This window comes from Scylla paramamosain, chromosome 7, assembly GCF_035594125.1.
Source record: "Scylla paramamosain isolate STU-SP2022 chromosome 7, ASM3559412v1, whole genome shotgun sequence".
Taxonomy (NCBI): domain Eukaryota; kingdom Metazoa; phylum Arthropoda; class Malacostraca; order Decapoda; family Portunidae; genus Scylla; species Scylla paramamosain.
The window spans coordinates 5,107,501-5,132,380 of record NC_087157.1 but is presented as its reverse complement, the minus strand read 5'-3'; the positions used below and the strand labels follow the sequence as shown (position 1 = coordinate 5,132,380).

General features: G+C 40.3%; 1 protein-coding gene across 18 annotated transcripts in view; it reads left to right on the top strand.

Annotated features, from left to right (window-relative positions):
• Window positions 1-24,880, top strand: part of LOC135101945 (nephrin-like) — a 529,348-nt gene that overhangs the window by 335,149 nt on the left and 169,319 nt on the right. For all 18 annotated transcript variants that reach the window (XM_064006385.1, XM_064006371.1, XM_064006370.1 and 15 more), the window contains one exon: window positions 5,666-5,798. In XM_064006385.1, coding sequence (XP_063862455.1) covers window positions 5,666-5,798 — 133 coding nt within the window. The remainder of the gene's footprint in view (window positions 1-5,665; window positions 5,799-24,880) is intronic.

The window sequence follows — 24,880 nt, the reverse complement described above, 5'->3', positions numbered from 1 at the left end:
GATGACAAAACCATAGTCGATATTTGAATTTGTAAACGAAAAATGAGATGGCAACTTCACACACACACACACACACACACACACACACACACACACACACACACACACACACACCTTCACTTCACTTCACATCCTTTCACAGACAGATGAAAAACCTCACCTGTAATCTGTCTCAATCTGATTTAATTACTTGAGGTGGAATCTTCCCTGCCATTCAGACGAGACACACCTCCTCTTCATTGTCTCGCCTTCCTCACTAACACATCTCGCGTCTCGCTCCCTCACGCTAGAAGGAAGTGGGGCGAAAAGAAGATGGTGTAATGAGTAGGTTAAATCCCCCTTTGATGGTGAACCAGATTTCTCTTCATAGAGTGGTAGTGACTTAAAAGTTTCTTGATCATCGAGGTGGAAAGGGGAGGAGAGTTTGCCAAGTTCTCAGCCTGGAAGAGACTTACCTTGGCACGCAGGAGGAGGAGGGAGAAGGAAGAGAAGGAAGAGGAGACTAGAAGAGAGAAGAGAGGAAGGGGAGGTGAACGAAGATGGGTAGTAGTGCAAGTAAATGGTGATGGAGGAGGAGGAGGAGGAGGAGGAGGAGAAGGATATGGTGAATTATAAACAGGAAGAGAGGTGTGAGATGGAGGACCGAGAGGATGATGGACATGAAGAGACAGACAAGGACATGAAGGAGGAGGAGGACGACGACAAGGAGGACGAGACTGGGAAGGAGGAGTAACGGAGGAAAATTCAGAAGAAAGGAGGCTATAAAGAGAAGGGGAAGCGAAAGGATGGAGAGCGGGAGGAACAAAAAGAATGGCAGGAGTTGAGGAGAAGAAAAACAGGAGTAGGGGAAGGAGGAGAATAGACGGATGGATGCGAGGAAAGATGGAGCATGCGGAGGAAGAAGAGAGGAGGTAAAATGAAGGCATGAAGGAGCTGAAGGAGATACGAGGAAGGTGATCAATAGGGCACGAGAGAGAGAGAGAGAGAGAGAGAGAGAGAGAGAGAGAGAGAGAGAGAGAGAGAGAGAGAGAGAGAGAGAGAGAAGGGGGCTAGAAAAATACGAGTCATCAGTGCGTTAATGAATTAGAAGATATGAGAAAACCTGGAAAAAAGAAAAAAAGAGTTAATGAGAGCAGCAAATCGAGGAAACACTGACAGGAGAGAGAGAGAGAGAGAGAGAGAGAGAGAGAGAGAGAGAGAGAGAGAGAGAGAGAGAGAGAGAGAGAGAGAGAGAGAGAGAGAGAGAGAAGAAAGAAAAAACTGAAGACCAATTGTGGCGAAAATTAGTAGATTTCAAGAAAGAAAACGGAACGTGTGGCGTATTTTCTCGAGATAAACTATTATATTTCTTTATTCTTCTTCTTCCTTCTTTTTCCTCTCCTACTTTTGTTTCTCCTGCTTTTGTTTATCATCCTCCTTCTGTATTTCCCACATTCTCCTTTTCTTCCTTTCCTCCTCCATTTCTTTTTCCTCTTCCCCTGTTTGTTTATCCTCTCTCTCTCTCTCTCTCTCTCTCTCTCTCTCTCTCTCTCTCTCTCTCTCTCTCTCTCTCTCTCTCTCTCTCTCTCTCTCTCTCTCTCTCTCTCTCTCTCTCTCTCTCTCTCTCTCTCTCTCTCTCTCTCTCTCTCTCTCTCTCTCTCTCTCTCTCTCTCTCTCTCTCCTTGTATTGATATCTAATAATTTTTCCCAACGTGCGAGACTCCTTCAACCCTTTCTTCCTTCCCACCATCTCTCTCTCTCTCTCTCTCTCTCTCTCTCTCTCTCTCTCTCTCTCTCTCTCTCTCTCTCTCTCTCTCTCTCTCTCTCTCTCTCTCTCTCTCTCTCTCATCATATTATTCGTATATTCGGCATTCCATTTTGTTTTATATGTTTACTTTGAGACCCAGAAAGACAAGAACGAGGAAAGGAACCCACTCTCTCTCTCTCTCTCTCTCTCTCTCTCTCTCTCTCTCTCTCTCTCTCTCTCTCTCTCTCTCTCTCTCTCTCTCTTGTCTCCTCCTCCTCCTCCTCCTCCTCCTCCTCCTCCTCCTCCTCCTCCTCCTCCTCCTCCTCCTCCTCCTCCTCCTCCTCCTCCTCTTCCTCCTCCTCCTCCTTTTTCCTTCTCTTGCTCTTCTTGTCCCTTTCCTCTTCTTCCTCTTTCTCCTCCGATCCATTTCCTCTCCTCGCTCTTTTCTCTCCCTCCTGCCTCCATTATTCCTCCTCCTCCTCCTCCTCCTCCTCCTCCTCCTCCTCCTCCTCCTCCTCCTCCTCCTCCTCCTCCTCCTCCTCCTCCTCCTCCTCCTCCTGTTTCCTCCCTTGGTCAGTGGTTCCTCTTAACTGAACTTCTTGTGTTCAGCTGAAGAATTTGTTTACTTGTTTATTTATTTTATTTTATTTATTTATTTATTTTTTTGTGTGTGTGTTCACCCCGGGATTTTATTCAAACAACATTCTCTCTCTCTCTCTCTCTCTCTCTCTCTCTCTCTCTCTCTCTCTCTCTCTCTCTCTCTCTCTCTCTCTCTCTCTCTCTCTCTCTCTCTCTCTCTCTCTCTCTCTCTCTCTCTCTCTCTCTCTCTCTCATTTTCGTCTCGTCTTTTCTTCACCTCACTTCCTTCTCGCTGATTTAATCCTCTTATTACATTTTCTGTTTCCTCCTCCTCCTCCTTGTCATCCTCCTTCTCCTCCTCCTCTTCTACTTGTTCTTTTCTTCTCGTTCTTGGTCTTCTTGTTCTTGTTCTTCTTGTTCTTGTTCTTCTTGTTCTTTTCTTGTTCTTGTTCTTGTTCTTCTTGCTCTTATTGTCGTCGTCGTTGTTGTTGTTGTTGATGTTGTTGTTGTTGTTGTTGTTGTTCTCTTCTTCTTCTTCTTCTTCTTCTTCTTCTTCTTCTTCTTCTTCTTCTTCTTCTTCTTCTTCTTCTTCTTCTTCTTCTTCTTCTTCTTCTTCTTCTTCTTCTTCTTCTTCTTCTTCTTCTTCTTCTTCTTCTTCTTCTTCTTCTTCTTCTTCTTCTTCTTCTTCTTCTTCTTCTTCTTCTTCTTCTTCTTCTTCTTCTTCTTCTTCTTCTTCTTCTTCTTCTTTATTCGTCCCTCTCCCTCCCTCCATCTTTTTACCCTTCCTCTGTCCGTCCCGTGAAAGGTGAGAGGTGAGTGTCATTGAAAGGGGAGGGAGGGGAGGTGGAAGAGAGGTGGCGCAGGTAGGCAGTCCACCTGGTCCACCTTTCCCAGAACCATTATTGCCGTGGAGGTGGAGTAGATGGGGTGGATGGGTGGTGGAGTGGGGGAGAAATCTCATTTTGGGCGGACCTACACAAATCTATCTACGTTTATTGTTGTTTTGTTATTTGTAGGATAATGTTATTGTTGTTTTTTTTAGTTGGGGGAGTGAGGACCTTATGATAATGTGTCTGTTTTGTGTGTTTGTCTTGTATTGTGTGTGTGTGTGTGTGTGTGTGTGTGTGTGTGTGTGTGTGTGTGTGTGTGTGTGTGTTTGTGTGTGTGTATTTTGATGTCATTGATTTTTATTTCCTTTCTTCATTCATTAGTATCTTTTAAGTTCAATGTCTTTTTTTATCACACTTATTTTTTTTTATTTATTTATTTATTTATTTATTTTTTTGCCTACATATATGAATGATGTGTTATTTTCTATCATTTTGAGCTGGTACATTTTTTTTTCTCACACTTTCTTTTACATAAATACGTATTGAGGTGAACACACAATATTTTTTTCAATGTCTGACTCATGTTTCAGTTTTATGTACATGTGATTATGCATATTACAGGACATTTCCATAAGGTTATTTTAGAAAAGCATGTTTTTATCATATTCATTTTTTGGAGGAGAATGTAAAGCTCTTTCCATTTTCTGTTCTATTTGTACGAATTTATTGAGTAGTGTTTAGATTTTTTTTTCTTAATTTCTTTCTCGTTTTCCATTGCGTTGTTTTTTTCTTTTCTTTTCTTAATAGTCTGCCTGTTTTTCTTTTTTCTTTTTTTTCTTACGTTATTTTTTTATGAGGTGAAAAAGTCGTTTCCTTTTTTTTTTTCTTTTAATGAATCTTCTGAGTATATTGATTCTCTCTCTCTCTCTCTCTCTCTCTCTCTCTCTCTCTCTCTCTCTCTCTCTCTCTCTCTCTCTCTCTCTCTCTCTCTCTCTCTCTCTCTCTCTCTCTCTCTCTGTTGACATGTTTTTTTATTCTTTTATATCACACACTCTCTCTTTTTCTCTCAATTTCTCTGTGTGTTCCTTGCTGGCTCTGATTTGTGGGCCAGAGTCTCCCGCTGCGTACACAGGTTTGCTTTCATGTCGGGCAGTTTTTATTCCTGCCTGGTCTGCTTCGTTCTCCGCGATTCCCTCCTCATTGTGGCAGACTTTCTTTCTTGAGTTGCTTTCCTTGTTCTTCGCCAATGATCCGGAAACACTGCATGTCGTACCGAAGGAGAACACGTTGCTATTCTCTCTCTCTCTCTCTCTCTCTCTCTCTCTCTCTCTCTCTCTCTCTCTCTCTCTCTCTCTCTCTCTCTCTCTCTCTCTCTCTCTCTCTCTCTCTCTCTCTCTCTCTCTCTCTCTCTCTCTCTCTCTCTCTCTCTCTGTCGGTCGGTGTATATATGTATGTATGTATGTATGTATGTATGTATGTATGTATGTGTCAATCTACGAGATCTACGAGTATCTATCTGTCGTTACGAATGTACTAGTTATTTTTTTCCTTGAATTCGTGAAAGCAATTTAATTCTCTCTCTCTCTCTCTCTCTCTCTCTCTCTCTCTCTCTCTCTCTCTCTCTCTCTCTCTCTCTCTCTCTCTCTCTCTCTCTCTCTCTCTCTCTCTCTCTCTCTCTCTCTCTCTCTCTCTCTCTCTCTCTCTCTCTCTCTCTCTCTCTCTCTCTCTCTCTCTCTCTCTCTGTACTTAACGTCAGGTGGTCTGCTCCAGGAAACACGGTATACAAATTAGAGGGTTTGCAACAGCGCTTTCATGTTACATTCTAATTGCCGAGGAGTTGTTGACAAGAGGGTCGTTTTCTTACTTTTGAAACACTAATTAGACTGAAATTAATCGTCATAAAGCAGAGGGTAATTAGCATAAGTTTCCAGTCTCTTATTTTTCTGTTGTTGTTTTGTTTTATTGTTTTTAGTTTTGATGTGTCTATTTGAAGGACATTTTTTTCTTCATACTTGTTTCGTTTCTTTTTATATTTGTTTGTTTGTTTGTTTATTTATTTATCTGTTTATTTGTTTCACTTTGCTTATTTATTTGTTGTTCTTTATCGAAAATATGTTTAATTGTATTTTTGTAGACTTTTATGCGCATATTCCATAGACTTTGTCACATATTTTTGCGGCTTCCTTTTCCATATATGAATTTTGAGGTGTTTGTTCCATAGAATTTCATATTTGTTTCGTATTTCTATATATGAATTTTTGCTGTGTGTTCTATAGTTCATGCTCTCCATTTTTGTATTTATGGATATTTATACTTACGCAACATAATATTTCCTACTTGTTTCATCTTTTTTTATTCGAATGTCTATTCATGCGTTCTCAACTCGTATCAGAAGCTGGCAACGGAAAAAAAAAGAAAAAACATAGATATACAAAACAAACCCGTTATTATAAGAAAAAAACAAACCCGTTATTATAAGAAAAACAGTGCAATACACATACATATAACTATACACTTTTTTCTCGTGCAGGTGTGAGGCAGCGAGTGGAGGCCGTTGCGGGGCGGGAGGCGGTACTGCCCTGCGTGGTGGGAAACATCGAGGCCTCAGACATGGTGTACGTGGTGCTGTGGTACAGGAACGGCAACAAGGAGCCCATCTACAGGTGAGACAGCGGTGGTAGCGAGGGGTGGAGAAGGGAGTAGCATAGGAAAAGAAATTATGCAGACTTGAGGGTCAAAATTACTCGAGTATTTGGTGAATTTGTGAACACCTCAAAAATTCTAGTCAAGATTTCTTAAAGTTAACCTGACCAAAGTTAACTTAATATCACAGCATACTATTTCTTTCTATACTATTTTTATCTATGACATTTATTTTTTTGTCAACGGGAAGTAGCAGCAGCAGCAGCAATAGTAGTAATAGTAGTAGTAGTAGTAGTAGTAATGGCAGTAGTAGCAGCAGTAGCAGTAGCAGTCATATAACATTTTCATATACCCTTCAATTTACCTACGGGAACACTGGCAACACGTGAGGAATAACAGCAATTGGTGAGAATTGATTGATTGATTCTTTACATATTGATAAGCAGTAGTGGCAGCTTCCCGCCGGAGCATTACACGCCATAATGGAGCGTTATGGTGGTGATTAAAGCGGGATATTGACAGGATGACCTCGTGATGTGACATTATCCCGGTACACATCGACCTGTTTAGCATTCAGGCTGTCATGTCACTCCATACCTGAGATATCGCCCTGTCAACAATCTCATCTGAATATAAAACTAAAGGAGGAAGGAAAGTGGCTATTGAGTGGTGATGTTCATAAGTGGCGTTGGTCTGGGAGTGAAATAAGACGCTACACTCAATGAATGGCGTGTTGTTTGTTATGATTTCGTTCGAGTAAAGGAAATTGCCTCGAATCTTTGGTAGAACATCACAGGCTGATTTGATATATTTGATGGATGAGCAAAGGAAAAAGTTGAGGTAATAGTAAATGTAATTTGGCTCGAGTACATGGATAGACTCTCAATGTAAGGTAAAGCGATCCAAGGCTTTTCTTTACTATTATTTTTATATCATGTGAACAGACGTGAAAAAAGGTCAAAACAATAGTATGTAATATTTATGACAGCGTTGCATAGAGTAACACTTTTTTTGCACATTCCAGTTTAAAATTGTTTTCCTGATATCCCAACTTACCTCTCACGAAACGCAATGAAATCCCATATAATTAATCACTCGGGTATTGTTATGCAATATTACAAGAGTGCATTTGATTATTAGAAACTGGTTATTATTCCAAGAAAGAAGATGGATATACACAGCAAGTAAAAGTCTGTCCCATCAATATTCATGAGCACATTTCTGTCGGGGCAAATACCAGATGAACAAATAGCAAGTGAATCTCTGCCAGGGTGAAGTCTTAAATGAAATCAATACCAACGCTTTTACTGTTATGATCTTCCTTTGTTGACATTTAAGCAGCCACCAAGATCGCTCTAAAACTTCCTTCCTCCCACTGCCCTTCTATTTTCATGTAGTTAACCCCTCCCCCTATCCCCTTCTTTCTCTCCCCTTCACCCCCAAGTGTTTCCTTCTCCCTACTTTTTAAAATGAATTGTTACTTTTTTTAGTTTCTACAGCACTAGGAAAAAAAAAGTTTGCATGAACATATTGAAGAAAAATAATCAGAGGTTACTGTAATGTTTTCTAAGCTACAGGAGTACATAAGGGACTGTAGTACTGTCTAAAAAGTTGTTAGTAATTATGGGAAAGATGTCTAACAGTGAAAGAAATCAGAAATTACATACATTCTTCTTTCCTCTGCTTGGTCATATAATTCAGGATCTCTTATTGGTCTTCATTGATACCTCTCTTAAACTTTGACTGCGTTGAGAGGCTCTTAGTAACGGTGGAGTGCGCTGATCGAAAGCTACCCTGCTCTTGTTGTTCTTTTAATATTAGACATATTGTTTAATTTTTCATTGGTAAGAACATTAGGATAAATAAAACGAAGCATTCACCATTCTCTCTCTCTCTCTCTCTCTCTCTCTCTCTCTCTCTCTCTCTCTCTCTCTCTCTCTCTCTCTCTCTCTCTCTCTCTCTCTCTCTCTCTCTCTCTCTCTCATTCGTATTTACCTTGGTTCTCGTTCAGTGGCTCCTGTCTTTTATTTTCCTTTCCTTCCTCTCATATTTCTAAGGATTTGGGTCTTTATCTTAATCCATTATCTTCTTTCTCACAGTTCTGTTATTTCCATCCTTCCTCCATCTTTCCTCCATCCTTCTTCCGTCCTTCCTCCATCCTTCTTCCATCCTTCCTCCATCCTTCCTCCTCCTCTTCCTCCTACATGTTTATTGCTTGCCTTGTTTCCTCAGTGTCTCTTTCCTTCACATCCATATTTTATTCACTCGTCTCTATTTTATGGATGGTGCACGTTTTATATTTGTTGTTTTATAACTGGATACACATTTTTTTCATCGTTTCTATTTTGTACCGTCTCTCTCTCTCTCTCTCTCTCTCTCTCTCTCTCTCTCTCTCTCTCTCTCTCTCTCTCTCTCTCTCTCTCTCTCTCTCTCTCTCTCTCTCTCTCTCACTTGTTTTGTCGCCTGTATCAGTGTTTCTCCTCCTCCTCCTCCTCCTCCTCCTCCTCCTCCTCCTCCTCCTCCTCCTCCCTTCTTTTTGTATGCAGCTTGTCCCCTCCTTTTCTTTCTTCACTGTTATTGCGTTTTCTTTGCAATCCTTTCTCCGTAAAGTTTATCTCTTCTTGTTCGAAAGACTGTCACGTTTTTTTTCGTTATTTATTCTGGTATTTCATTTTGTTTCTTTCCCTTCGCTCGCATTTTGTTTATCCCTTGCTTGTGTCTGCCAGGTTATGTATACGTATATCTGTATTTCTCCTTTCGTAACATGTATTTCTTTCTTTGCTTGAAGCTATCATGTTTTTAGCTTTTTTTTCTCTCTCTTTGTCTCTTTTATTTTGTTATATTTTGTCCCGAACTTATCTTTTTTTTTTTTTTTACGCGATTTGTAATACTGATACTTGAATGTTGCTGCAAGATGTAAAGTTAAGGCTATTCTTTTATTCTTATATTGCACATTGCATAGCTTGCCTCATTCTTTCATAATTCATTCACACTTGTTCACTTTTTCTTTCAAACTGTTTACACTTTGCGCTTCCTGTCTGTCTTCCTGCAGCCGTAATGTTTATGTATTCCTATTCCGTAAGTTATCAGATTTCCTCATATTGGTTTGGTATTCTGTTTCTGTTACATTTGTAAGAGGCTTTATTGTATCATTCTTTCACCTTGTTTATTGTATTGTGCTATTTTCGTCTCTGCTTCTTTTTCTCTCTCTTTCATTCTTTCTTTCAAGTTTGTCGATTTTTCATCCTCCTCCTCCTCCTCCTCCTCCTTTTCCTCCAAAAGTAATACCAGAATTGAAGACAAAAATTCACGTATTGCTGCGGACTCTCCCTTTCTGTTGACTCCTGAGAGACGATCACCGAGAAACACGATACAGTACAACAAGGAACGCGTCTCTGGTAATGTCACTCTCTCGGAATTCGTTCAGATCAAAATCAGCTTAAATGAAAAATAATGGCCATCTTATGAGAGATGAACTTGTAGCTAACTTGTTTTGGAGGTAGGTTGGAGTCCCAGTCCTCCTTCAGATCTTGCTATTGTTTAGAGTGGCGTGATAAGAAAAGGGATCGTAATGAGTCCATCAAAAAAGAATGTTCAGGAATGTATGGGGTGTGTTCCAGCAATGGGAGTGGCATAGCTCACGGTGGATCGTTCGTCAAAATCCGCTTGCCACATAATCGCGAAGTTTTGGTATAGGAACTCTGGCTGGGTGCTAATATTCTTTTCTTTAATATATTACGGTTTTTCATGTAGAGAATATTCTTTCCGAAGAAGATTGTATTGAATTTTTAAAGTAAAGTAGTACTGCTTCGCTCTGCATTTTCCTTCACCACCAACTCCGCCGTACTCTGAAACATATTTCCGTCTTATTTAAGCTGATTTGAGCAGGCTCCAGTTGAGGTTATTGGAGTTCTCAAGAGTATTTTTCTGATTTTACAGTTATAGTTTTAAATATTTTTGCATCTTATTTTAGTTGATTTTAACAAGCTCGTTTGGAAATTATTGGGATTTTCAAGGGTATGTTAATGATTTTGGTAATAGTTTGACGAGGATTCTGTATCACTAATGAGAAAATCACCCGTGGGAATCCGAGTAATCTTCTCCATTGCCTTTGAAAACAGTTTTGATGAGAGAACAAAGCGTATTCTTAAACGCTTTGTCTTCTAATTAGGATTGTCAAAGGCCACCGGGAAAAATATTTTGGTTACCACGGATGCTTTTCTTTCCCATTTGATGATAAATATTCCTGATAAACTTCTTCAAAAAACCCTTCGAAAACTTCATTGTCTTCCACTTCCGCTAATCAAAAGTAGTCAGAACAAATTGCCGCGGAATACGAACCATAAGACTGACCATAATTAAAGCCGTCAGGTGTTCCAAAGTAAGAGTGACTGTTTCGTCCATCTTCTATAGCAGCTCTGATCCTCTCCTACACCCGCATTTTCACCATTCTTCTCTACCATCTCTGTTCCAATCCTGCACTTACCTGTTCACCGCTCTCCTCCACCAGCTTCCTTCCTCTTCTACACCTACACCTCCACCGCTTCTCAAAAGACAGTCCACATCTTCTCCATCCATGCATTCCGCAGTGGCTGGAGATGCGGCACCTTCACCTTGACATTCACACGATCCCACGCTCGCCAGGTGGTGCAGGTCCGGTACTCCACCTATATCCACTTTTTATTATTTGTCTAAGAGGATTGGTGGCTTCACTCTGCCTTGTCGTTTACGCAATTCTTCGCTCCTCCCAAGACAATTGTTAACCTCTCTTAGTTACCTGCTCTGTTTCTGTTCCTCGACGTCTTCTGTGATTATATATATTTAGCTTTTTCATATTCTCAGTAGTTATTTATTATTCATATGTATGCAGTCAGTCATTTAATTTAGTGTTTACTGATTAAATATTCGTTTGTTTAGTCACTCGTCTCGTTAATAGATAACGAAGTGTCTTACAAAAATTTCCATATCTATTTTTAACTGCAGATATTATGTTCTCAGTTTCCCTTGTGGACGTGCGACGAAGACAAGGGTGAAATATTTAAAAGTATTGAAGTGGTGAAAATAAAAGTTTCAGAAGGAAAGGTGGTTGTAATGAGAATAGAGAAGATATGTAAGGAAGATGTGTAAGGAAGATGAAAATTAGGGTAAAAAAAAAAAAAGGCAAGGGGAGAAATGGCGAGTGTTCTATGTATGGCTTCCATGCTATGCTTACATTACTAGTTAGCGATGTGTGGAATGCGTAGAGTCTCTTCCTTGAGCAGGTAACGTACATGTAACTAAATTAACATACTATTCCCTGCTGACTACAAATCCAATACTCTCGTTTTCTTCTGACCCCATTTTCTTGCGTTCCTCTCCTCCTCCTCAGTCTTTCTTCTTCATCATATTTATCTTCCCCTTTGACCTTGAATTCCTTTTGGGATAAGGAATTCAGGAAGGAATGCAGGAAGCACTGCAGAGTCAGTCCCCCTTGTGTTGACTGCCAAGGATCGCGCGCCGGCTAAAGTAAGTCTGGAAGGGAATATGCTCAGGCGATGAAACTTTTCCTTTAAATCGAAAAGCATATGGTGGTAGTTTGCCAAGGTGCGGCGTGACTCCTGCATCTTTGGGAGCCTTTGTGGAGAAGTTTTGGTAAAGAGAGGAAGAGGAAGAGAAGAAGTTAGCAGGAGAGAAAGGAAAGGGAAAGAGGAAGAAACTAGGTTAGGTAGAGAGAGAAAAAAGAGGAAGCGACGAGATTAGGTAAAGAGGGGAAGATGAAACTGAATGAAGTGGGGAAGGGAAGAAGAGACTGGGGACTCGAGAGAGGGAAAGAAAAGAGTAAGGTGGAGAGGGTAATAGGAAGGGACACTTAGGTGGAGAGAGGAAGAGGAAGGAACGGGGTTAGGTGGAATGGGGAAGAAAAGACTCGAGTTGCAAAGTTAGAGAGAAGAAGGTGTGGTGGTGATGGTGATGGTGATGGTGATGTAGCTAATAACGTGTGAGTTAGTGCCTAAATTAATGTTTTTTTTTCCCCTCCCTCACCCTCTATCCTGGTTTTATTCATTTTTTTCCCCAAAGGGTGACCGAGGTAGGCTTAAAAAAAAAAAAACAACAACATGGCTGAGGGATTTATGTCGCCCCATGGGGTGTCTGTGAAATGGTGTGTGTGTGTGTGTGTGTGTGTGTCTGTCCAGTGAGGAAAGAATGGAAGAAAACAATAAGCGAGACAAACGTGTTTTACTGAACGACAAAGAGACTTGGGAATCACACACACACACACACACACACACACACACACACACACACACACACACACACACACACACACACACACACACACACACACACACACAAAACTTCAACCCTTCACAAAATCAAACAAGACATAAAAAAATAAATATCTTGCGACGAATCCTAAACAAGACCTACCCTAAAAACTCAACATAACATCAATATATCAAGAGAACAAGACAACGAATAAAAATAAAAAAGACACCCTTGAAAACAATAAAAAACAATAAAAAAAAACATGAGCAAGGGAGAAACCAACAAACCAATGAAGGACCGTGATAAAGATGAAGAAACTGAAGGAGTTAACGGGGAGGAAAGGGGAAAATGGGGAAGGAATTCGGGTTTACGAGGTGAGTTGCTCCTAACGCCGCCCCTCTTTATGGTGTTTGCGTGGGCGCCCGCTGCCCATCACGTGATATGAGAGGCGCACTACACGTAATGGTGGTGGTGGTGCTGCCCGATATGAGGTTTGGCAGTGGAGGTAGGATCGCGTATGTTTTTATTTTCCTGCTGCGGCGGTGGTGGTGGTGGTGGTGGTGATGGTGGTGGTGGTGGTGTTGATGGTGGTGGTGGAGAAGGGGGATTACGGTAGGTAGTGAAGGTCGTGTTGGGAGGTAGAAGAAGAGGATGAAGAAAAAGAACAGCAACGACAACAACAACAACAACAGCAACAGCAACAACACTATCAAAAACAACAGTCCAAAAAAAACAACAATAATAACAACTAAAACAACAACAACACCAAGATGATGATGATGATGATGATGATGATGAAAATGAAGATGAAGAAGAAAAAGTGAAATAGAAGGAATATATACCTTGAAAAAAGAAGTGACAGGAAGAGGAATAAGAAGAAAAGAAATACACAGGAAGAACAAATACCAGAAAGAAGAGAAATAAGAAGAGAAGGATCACTTATGAATACATGGAGAAGAACTAACGCCAGGAGAAAGAGGAGGAGGAAGAAAAGAAAATACAGAAAGAAGAGATACCAGGAGGAAGAGGAGGAGGAGGAGGAGTACCCAAAGCATCAAACACAATTTCTCTGCTCTCTCTCTCTCTCTCTCTCTCTCTCTCTCTCTCTCTCTCTCTCTCTCTCTCTCTCTCTCTCTCTCTCTCTCTCTCTCTCTCTCTCTCTTCATGTATGTAATTAGAAAGTAATGGTCAGATAGTGAATTCGAGGCTCTCTTGAAGGTTTAATGGCGAAGAAAGGAAGGTTGTTGAGACACATGGGTGAGGTCGTAAAAATATTAATATTCACTATATGCCAGGTGACGTCCTTTGTAGTATTGATGAGTGACAATGTTCCGTCTCCCGTGTTCATAATGGAAGGGATGAAAAAAATAAGAAAGATTAAGAAATGCATGATGAGTGGCTGGAACTTGACCTCTCTCTCTCTCTCTCTCTCTCTCTCTCTCTCTCTCTCTCTCTCTCTCTCTCTCTCTCTCTCTCTCTCTCTCTCTCTCTCTCTCTCTCTCTCTCTCTCTCTCTCTCTCTCTCTCTCTCTCTCTCTCTCTCTCTCTCTCTCACACACACACACACACACACACACACACACACACACACACACACACACACACACACACACACACACACACACACACACACACATATAATACAGTAGGTGGAGTGAAGTCATTCTCATTGCTCGGACGAATTTCCCGTAATGGAGTTTGCAGGTAAACTTGACGGACGAGGTTAATTGATCTTTTTCACCGAGGATGTGTGAGGCTCGCGTGGTGGTGGCGGGAGTGGCGGTGTTCACTCGCATCGTGGCGGCGTCCGGTGATGTGACACGTGACGTATTAATCCCGACGAGCGATTTTGGATGTTATGCTACAGTAGTCGCCGATTATTATTATTATTACCACACGACTTGTTTGTCTATTCAGGTCCATTTATTATGAAGTTATCTTTTCTTCACTGTTATAATACGTCAGCGTTGCGGTAGTGATAGTGAAGGTGGAGGAAAGGTGACGCATGTTGAGGTGAAGGGGAGATATGGGAGTCTTATGTTCTTTGCGAGTTAACTGTAAAGAACATTTGGTGAACCGGTGATCTGCTGGGACAGTTAAATAGTGATTATAAGTCAGTGTATTTTTATTTTCTACGGTTGAATGGCTGATTAAGTGTTAATGGATACGTCCGGAGTGCCCAAACACATATTTAATTATAGTGTCAGTATTAGCGTCATGGGTAATTATTCCTGACAGTGAGCGTGGCGCCGAGAGTAGGTCTGGACGTGATGGTTAGTTAGTCAGCCAGCAAGGCGCGTCAGTCAGCTGCTTAGCCGTACATGAAATGCTTGTGGTGGTTGTGTTGTTCGCATGAAACATTCAGCAGCGCAAGCATGCCATTTTCATTCGTCACAATATTGTTCAGCGCGCTTAATGGGTAAAGGACTGGTGATATACCCACGGGACATTGAACAACTGAACGCCAAGTGTTGAGCTTCAGAGTGAAAGGAAGAATAGGAGCTGAAAAAAAATTATGCATTACAGTACAGAAACATTTTTATCAAGAGACTTCTCCTGCATAATTAAAACTTTCAGCGTTATAATTTATGACATTCGTGGTGCGATTTTATATTCCTTGCATGTTTGACGAGTTACAACCCAAGCTGGAATTATTTCTTTTATTCACTTGAATATCGTAGGCGCGCGCACACGCACACACACACACACACACACACACACACACACACACACACACACACACACACACACACACACACACACACACACACACACACACACACACACACACACACACAGTAACCACTACCAAGGGAATGTCGAGATTCTCTGACAGACATCACGACCCCATAAAAAAGCTCGGAGAGAACCAGCCCCTTCCTTCCCCTTCGTCATTGCCACCTGCTGCAGACCGAGGCCCGTGTTGTTACTACACACACACACACACACACACACACACACACACACACACACACACACACACACACACACACACACACACACACACACACACACACACACACACACACACACACACACACACACACACACACACACACACACACACACACACACACACACTTGCACATAATTAACGTTATTTTTTTCGCACTTCTCGTGAAGACTCCACGCGTTGCGGCAGCCCAGGTTCATTACACTTGGCCGCAGTGCTGTTGTGGCTGCTCCGCTCGGGGTGACCTAACTTATGCCTCAGAATGCATTAAAAAGAGATTTTACACGTTGTAAAGACTGGTGTGGTCTGTGCTGATACCACGCTTTACGAGAATATTAATATTACGAACGCGCTTGACAAGATTCCTTTTTTTTTTTTTTTAAGATTTTAAAGTAACTCGGGTCCAGAAAGAACATCAGAGGATGTACTGAAAGAAAAACCAGCATTCAAATTCACCGTGATGCGCGACAAATAAATGTAGCTGTGCTGTACTCAATATTCATGGCAGTGTTGTGCGTGACAGTTACACGGTGTCGTCTTTCATTTTTCAGAGAGAGAGAGAGAGAGAGAGAGAGAGAGAGAGAGAGAGAGAGAGAGAGAGAGAGAGAGTTTGTCTCTTATGTGCGTGTAGGCGTGTTTGTTTCCACTTCAGAATCATTAATTGACAATCATGACTACAGTGGTAGCTGAAACTGTACATAAAGGAAGGAGTAGAGATACAAAGTAATTTTCTTATTCAACTCATGAATATGTAAATTAAGGTAAAGTAAAATTAAATTAGTGTATTGAACATAATGAATAAACTAATTAACAAAACACAATCACATGGATAAAATGTAACTATGAATATAACGCTAAGAAGTCTTGAGGGAGAAATTCTTAAAATCTTTACCTCAAATTACCTCTTAAGACAGGTGTTGAATCCTCTCATCAAAAGGAAAGGAAATGAGAAAAATTTTACAAAGAAATATAAGAATTTTCTCGAAAATCAGAACAAAACAGAGCATCAAATGTCATTGGATAGCATTTTGGTCCGTAATTAGGAACAGCTGAGAATCTGCCCTTTGAGATACGAGTAGAAAATAGTTGAAAACCACAGGAGAAAATGGGGCTATACTGAAAGATGCAAAAATGTACAGTAGGTTTGGAGCACATTAACTAATTTTCTCTATTCACGCGTCGGACAGCCGTGAATTAAAATGCAATGCAGTAGTAATATTGCTGTGTAAGAAGGGAGGCCAGAAAACTTCAGCATTTATCGTTCCATTAGCATAGCAGGTAATATATACAAACTTTTCTTATACATTCCCACTTACACAGTTGATTAACCAAAGACTTAAATGAAGTTAGGAATCACCCAGCCTTACATCAGCCACATAGAATAAAGCAGGTGATCCAGCCCTCTAGGCATAAAACGCAAGTATGGTTTGAGCCATTACTATGACCACTTCTGTGCGAATTCCGCCAACGAACATTCCTCCTTAAAAATGACACTTAAGACAACTCCCACCAAGATTAATTTCCTTAACCTAATTTATTACGAGGGGGATGAATTTTGTGGGGAAAACGTGTGGGTGGAATGTTATTGGGGAAGTTACATGATAAATGAGGGAAGAAAAAAATTGCAGCATACCCAGGAGTGTGGATTTTTAAAGCCATTACGGAATAAGGAATGAAGGAGAATATTACTAGATGCTTTTTAGATTTTACGAATGATAATATTGTATTGACGGAAAAATCACCAAGGGAGTCGACAGGAAGACACGACACCGCCACGCACAGTAAATATATAACGCATATTGACAGCATTACTACAAAGGTCAGCGTAACAGCAAACGAGAAAGGCGATACGTATATAAAGAATCTGATGTTATTTACAAGACATAACCATAATCCCCATTAGTCATGGAAGAGAGTTATGAATTACAAGAAAAAGCTGAGGTGTCACAAAGAGAGCTTGATCTTAGTAGGAGATATAAACCAGATTAGAAATGAACCCCACCACCACCGATATTTGATTAACTCTGAATTCATATAAGTGCTGGATATGATCAAATGGTGCCAAATATTTTCTGTTGTTCTTGAAGGGTAAGCGTCTGCGTTGACTGTTGTAGACTGTGCTATGTCATGAAGGTAATACTCTAATGACAGCCGCCGCGGAAAGGCTGTGTTGTTGCCTATCCGTAGCGTAAGGGCGTACATAATACATCGCCCGCCAAGATAACCCGCTTTAATGTAGTAATTTCCTATTGTACCGCCATTCTTATTAAGTAACAATTAATACTTGTGTGAATATTAATCTTCTCTATAATTAGAGTGACGGTGATGTAGAGTACGAATGCATTACTCAGGTGGAAGGCGTCCCTGTGTAGCATGGGACTGTCTGTCACTGTGGGGGATGATACTACTCGTGTTATGGTAAATGGCACGGTCATGTCACACACACACACACACACACACACAAGTAGTAGTAGTAGTAGTGGTGGTAGTAGTTGTTGTAGTAGTAGTAATAGTAGTAGTAGTAGTAGTAGTAGTAGTAGTAGTAGTAGTAGTAGTAGTAGTAGTAGTAGTGCTAATAACAATAATGATAATACTGATAATGATTACAAAGTTAAATAAATACATAAATAAGAAATTATTGACAAAAAAATTTAATACAAATAAAAAAAAAATCTCTTGTCGTGGATATAATAGAAAACATTTGTAACAATTGAAAGGCGACAATTAACAAAGTATATGAATGAGTAACTGCGTCCATAAATTTGATTGGTGTTCACGCCGCCGGGCTGGTGCAGGTTGTTATTTACCTGCTCACTGGAGGACAGCGCGTGTGTGATAAATATTTCCCTGTACGAGTATGTTGTGTTGATCAATGTTTGCCACTCAAAGAAATCATTTAATTATTTGTGTTATATTTACTGTTCTTGTTTTTTATATATATTTCTCATTCCTTATTTTATCTTTAACCTTGAAATATATTTATTGGAGTGTTTATATATTCTGGTGTAAGTTTTCAGAATCAAAATTGTAAATCTTCCATTTCTATTAATATCTTTTTCAATTTTCTCTATAAATTGATCACAATAATTTTCAATGACATTTTTTCATAAACGAGAATGCCTCATACATAAGTTTTGCGTATATGTATATTATAAATCCTCAAACCAATCCATACTCCACACAATTGAATTTATATACGTAAGTTCTGCCCCAGATTTACTTTCCCAATAATGGATACACCACCATAGCTCACAACACATGTATCACAGTTTTACGTGTATGTACATAATATGAATCTTCAAACAAATCCATACTACTGAATTTAGATAAGTCGTACTCTAGATTTACTTTTCCAATACTTAAGACACTATTTCTCATACGGTAACTTACACCACTTTTATGTATCACGGTCTTACGTATATGTGTATAATATGACTCTTCTAACAAATCCGTACTAATCAACAAAATCCATACATGCTCTCTCCTGGACATACATACATGCATATATACAATAATGGACACAGTATTTTTCATATCGTAGCTTAAAACACTTCCTTCCCATGTGACTAGAAATTATTGACAGCAATCTTACCTTCTTTCTGCCTCTCTTTCCCTCTTACGTATTCACCCTCACTCCCCGGGCGGCTGTTTAACACGTGTTCGCTGCAGAAAGTGTCGCTGTCTTCATTGAAAATTCCCAGCTGTAATGTGGACATGATTCTGCTTCCTTTAGGGATGATAGGTTGATGATGGTTATGATTATGAGGAGGAGGAGGAGGAGAAGGAAGAGTAGGAGGAGGAGGAGAGGGGAGAGTAAGGTAATGAGGATGATTGTGTGTGTGTGGTTGAGTGGGTGGTTGGGTGGGTGGTTGGATGTTCTCTTTACAAATTCTTCTCTATCTTGGTGCAGTTTCTTGAATTAGGTGATGGCAACAAATAAGGAAATGCAAATAGTCTACGGGAACAAAGAGGCAGTCAGGCAGGCCAGCAAACAAAGGTTATCAAAGGATGAGATTAAAACCCAACTAATGGTAGATTTTTCTCCTTACATTAATACCGGTTTAAATCGAAGAAAACGTAGAAAGCCACACTTTAATTGAAGAGTAATCTATTACTCCATCATCTCACACTACTGAATATAAATAAATCCACATAAATGAAAAATATTAACATTTTCGCCTCTCGTAATCACCATATCTTTAAAGGCACAATCTTACTAGTCATATATATTTAATATGCTTTTATCTTTTATTCTCTACGTCCGTGCAGACGGTTTTAACAGTACTCTGAATATATTAAGGGACTTTATATTTTTAACGCACTTTTCTAATGCAATCATAAATACTTAACACCTTATTCTCTTTTATTTCCTGTATCCGTACAAACGATTTTAACAGTACTATGAATACTAAAGAACTCCATTATTTACATCACTTTTGTACTATAGTCATAAAAACTTGACATCTTATTTTTTTTATTATTTATTTATTTATTTATTTATTTTATTTTATTTTATTTATTTTTTTTTCATTTTCAGTGACCACGTAAACGATTTTAACATTAGTTTGAATATTGGACAAAAGACATCATATTTTTAAGACAATTTTTACTGTGGTCGTAAATAGCTGATGTCCAATTCTCTTTTATTTTACAGTACTCTGCATATGAAAGAACAACCACGTCAGTAAAATTGTCGAGACCTTAGTTATTTTACCGAAGAGTTTTACACGCGCTGTCGATTATGGATGAAAATCTCACATTTTTATACGCTTTTCTGGTTGAAGCTTATTATTATTCTTTCGAGAAAAGGTTGAATGCATTACTTGGCGTTCTGTGGAGCATTAATTCTGCAGCTGCTTGGGTACACTGGTCTTTAATTTTGTATTCTATTATGCTGATGTAATTATTAGGCTCCTTTCAGGGAATTAATTGATGCAGGTCAGGAAAAGATGTCTACATGAATCCTGGGTGCCATTTTACTGTTTTTTATTGTTATTATTATTATTATTATTATTATTATTATTATTATTATTATTATTATTATTACTACTACTACTACTACTACTACTACTACTACTACTACTACTACTACTACTACTACTACTACTACTACTACTACTACTACTACTACTACTACTACTACTACTATTCTTGATGCTGATGTTTTTGCTATTATTATTATTATTGTTGTTGTTGTTGTTGTTGTTGTTGTTGTTGTTGTTGTTGTTATTGTTATTTATTTTGCAGTAGTAACAGTAGCAACAATAACAACAACAGTATTTGTAGTAGTAGGGGTAATAGTACTCGAAGAAGTAGTAGAAGTACGGTAGCAGTAGTAGTAGGCGGAGCAGCAGCAGCAGTAGCAGTAGCAGTAGCAACAATAATCTTAGTAGTAGATGTAGGAGTAACAATTCCAGCAGCATTTGTAGTAGTCGTATTGTTACTTGTAATGGTGGAGGCGGAGGTGGAGACGGAGGCGGAGGTGGTGGTGGTGGTAGCAGTAACAGTTTTGGTCGGCGACAAGGTAAGCAGCGCAGGGGACGGCGGTGTTCAGGCGATGCTAATGAGCGGAGGCGCGAGAGGCAGCTGCAACAACACTTAATTAACGCTAGGAAGGACATGGATACACAGAACATGCCTACCCAAACACCCACTCCTACATCCCCCCCACACACACACCACACACACCTCCCTTCACTCCCTTAGTACCTCCAAATTGCCTTCGTGTCAACTCTAAGTCTTGGCCAGGGCGGGAACCCTTCACATACTTGACCATTATTCCTGCCATCAAGGTCTCTGGTTCAGGAAGTTGGAGGTTTGTGGTTAGAGAGGTATAGTAAAGGGAATAGGATGTTGTTTATGTCGTGATGACCCTTAGCACGAAGAGGAGGAATGGGAGGAAGTGATAGAAGTAAAGGAAAAGAAGGGTTGGAGGTGAAGGAAGATAGGACTGAGGGAAAGAGGAAGAACAGAAAGGGTTAAGAGGTTGAGAAGTCTGCTAAAGGGAATGTTAGCGTGCTGAGAGAGAGAGAGAGAGAGAGAGAGAGAGAGAGAGAGAGAGAGAGAGAGAGAGAGAGAGAGAGAGAGAGAGAGAGAGAGAGAGAGAGAATGACTAGTATTCCAGCAGTATTGGAAGCGTATCTCTGCCACTTGAGGTTTGAGTGTCATAAAGAAAGATACATTGCGTGTCTTTGTCCACGAGGAATATTTGAGGGCCCACACTGTCCGCTGCCTGGTTTGTGGCGTGAACATTCACTCTCTGCTGACTGAACACTGTGATCGTTGGCGCTTTCTGTATTATAATTCCACCAAATGATCAGCTTTGTTTGTGTTTTTTTTCGCGCTTGCTTTGAGCAGTCTCTCACCCATTACTTGCTACAGTGGTTTTGTCCTTCCCAGAACACAGTAAAATATTGTTCACGTTTAAGGTTTGGGGCTCACTTTCATTTTGAAGTAACTGAATAGCCATTGTCTGTATTGTTGATGAATTCTGCTTTGAGTTTGTTCCATCTAATACACAATTTTCGCTTAAAATGTTAACCAAACGTGTGTCGGGGAACAAAAGCCTGCACCACATTGATACTGCATGATTTGCTCCATCAGTGCTCTATTATTTCCTCTGGAGGTATGCATCATATTTTTTTTTTTTTTTGAGAAAAGTATGCTTTCCTGCTTTGCTTGTAGATATATGTGCATTTATAGACGTCAGGGATCCGTCAAGATTATTTTAATTTTACACTGAAGAAAGGACAACGACCTTTAATGACTTACTCAAGAGCAACTAAGAAAAAAAGTAATAATAATAATAACGGACGACACGAGTGACGAGCAGGCCACACGCTCTCTCTCGTGCTGAGAGTATTGCGGTGATACGACATTCTCAGAAATGATGAAAGGCAGCTGTTACACGCAGCATGTAGGTACAGTTGTGGTCAGCTGTGTAGTAACCCCCCGCACTCACTTCCATTGTATCAAGCCTTTCCCTCAAACTGGAGTTCCTTGATGTGCCACGAACTTGAAGCACGAGGCCTCACAAGGAGATTGGCAGCAGACCGAAGGTCGGCCTGAGGGATCACGTGAAGCGCAGTGATATTGAGGGCGGCAGGTTAATTGACTCCTGGCCAGCGCTGCACATCCCGGAATATCTAACCGAAGACTGATAAAGGCATATGTATATCCGATACTCGTGCGTTATTGAGAGGACAGCAGTTCAGTGTTGCGTGTGTCGTCTGGCAACAATATCTCTACTTTAACCTATACAGTTAATTTACAAGTCCATAGTTAGCATTTGTGTCTGCTGTCTCGGAACACTTCCCTTTCCTTTGTGTTTACTGACAGGTTGAAAGCGAAACAAAAATAGAATTAGCGTTTATTCATAAGAACTTTATTTCATTTTTTTATATGTTTGCTTATTTATTTATTTATTTATTTATTTATTTATTTATTTATTTAGTTTCACTTTCGATCATCAGGTAAAAAGGAAGGAAAAAGGAGGTATTTTTACCTTCCATTACACTCTGTAATACTGTGGATCATAGTGATGATGGTGGTAATCCTCCTCCTCCTCCTCCTCCTCCTCCTCCTCCTCCTCCTCCTCCTCCTCCTCCTCCTCCTCCTCCTCCTCCTCCTCCTCCTCCTCCTCCTCCTCCTCCTACTACTACTACTACTACTACTACTACTACTACTACTAATAATAATAATAATAATAATAATAATAATAAGAAGAAGAAGAAGAAGAAGAAGAAGAAGAAGAAGAAGAAGAAGAAGAAGAAGAAGAAGAAGAAGAAGAAGAAGAAGAAGATTTCATCACCGAGGCAGGAGAATGACGTTCCTCGTCTCTGTCAATTAAGCTTCATTTATTAATTAAATCACCTATTGAAGAACGCCAATGAGAGTGTAGAGATGGATTGTCTTGACCGGAGTTTTACAGTTACCCGGATGTCAGTAGCCATATATAGTAACCATGGCAACTGACACACGCAGTTACTATAGTCACAGTAGGCCGGGCTGATGTAGAAGTCACTCTCCAGTCTCTCTCTCTCTCGCTCCTGCCTGTGGAGGAGGCTTCTCTGGACCTATTCTTGCCGCACCTCCTCCATTTTCAAAAGGCTCTAGTTGAAGCTGCATGGGTTTCTGAGAGTGTTTTTACGATTCTAGTGACAGATCAACAGTTTCTACATTATCGAAAGATGAAACAGTCTTGAGAACCCAACCATTCATCTCTGTGGCTTCTGAAAATAGTCGTGGTGAGACAGCAAGGCGTTTCTGAACCCGAGCCTCTGTGGCAATTCATCGGTTCACTCACACTGCTTTTGCCGCTTCACTTAGTTATATATATATATATATATATATATATATATATATATATATATATATATATATATATATATATATATATATATATATATATATATACACAAACGATACTTTCCTTCACATCATCAGTCAGCCTTGCCGTAAGCGGATTTCGGAGGTAATACGGAAGCAGTAATACTATCAAAACATTAACTCTCCAGAAAAATTGTGGAAAATAACGATAAATTAATTACCTAGGTGCATCACTATGACAGGCGACACTTGCGAGGTCTCCGGCAGATGCGTTACGGGAGCAAGTGACCTGTGTTTATAAAAATTATATACAATACTTGTTCCAGCATCTTTTTCAAGTTATTACTTTCATAACTGTATTGCTGTTTTGTTGATATTTTTGAAAATCAGCTTACGGGAATGTGAGTAAAAATGTCATAGGTATAAAAAGAATTGTTAGAAAACGTGAACAGCAGTGGAGGGACTGGCGTGGCTTCAAGGTCAGCTTAGTCCGGTAAGCTTAGGTTCCCTCCACCATGTTGAACGTAATTACAAGAGAGAGAGAGAGAGAGAGAGAGAGAGAGAGAGAGAGAGAGAGAGAGAGAGAGAGAGAGAGAGAGAAAACGATTCATAAGCACATACACAGACTGAAAAACAAACATAAGGACTGTCAGACAGGCAGAAAAACAGAGGCTGACAGAGACAACAAGCAAACACAGCCAGAAAATCAAACATAGAAGCAGACTATCAGAAAAACAAACAGACAGACGGACAAGCAGACAGACAGACTGAAAATGAATAGACAGACTAACAAACAAACAAACATACACACACACACACACACACACACACACACACACACACACACACACACACACACACACACACACACACACACACACACACACACACACACACACACACACACACACACACACAGACGACTCTCCCATCGCCTCCATAGGGACACTGTTGCAAATGTTAGAGTTCATCTATGTCGCTTCTGGGGATTCTTAGTAATGGAGTGATGGGGGGGAAGAGGGAGGAGGAGGAGGAAGAGGAGGAGGAGGAGAAGGAGGAGACACAACCTAACATCCTATCTGACGAGGTATCATCTTACAACAACGAGGGTACCTAAGAGAGAGAGAGAGAGAGAGAGAGAGAGAGAGAGAGAGAGAGAGAGAGAGAGAGAGAGAGAGAGAGACCTTGGTGATGCTGAAACGAGCTTCCGGTGAGTTTGTCTCGTCTCCTGCTGTAGGAAGTGAACGTGTGGCGCTGAATTTTTGACGAGAGAGAGAGAGAGAGAGAGAGAGAGAGAGAGAGAGAGAGAGAGAGAGAGAGAGAGAGAGAGAGAGAGAGAGAGAGACTGACTTTATAAGCTCTCAACATCTACCGACCAACACTATTTCTCACTTTCAGTATTCTCTCTCTCTCTCTCTCTCTCTCTCTCTCTCTCTCTCTCTCTCTCTCTCTCTCTCTCTCTCTCTCTCTCTCTCTCTCTCTCTCTGTCTAAGGTTTCGTTACTTTTCCCTCTTTCTGACTTTCTCATCGTTAGGCTCTTTTATCCCAGTCTTTTGTTTCCTCCTCTTCCTCTTCC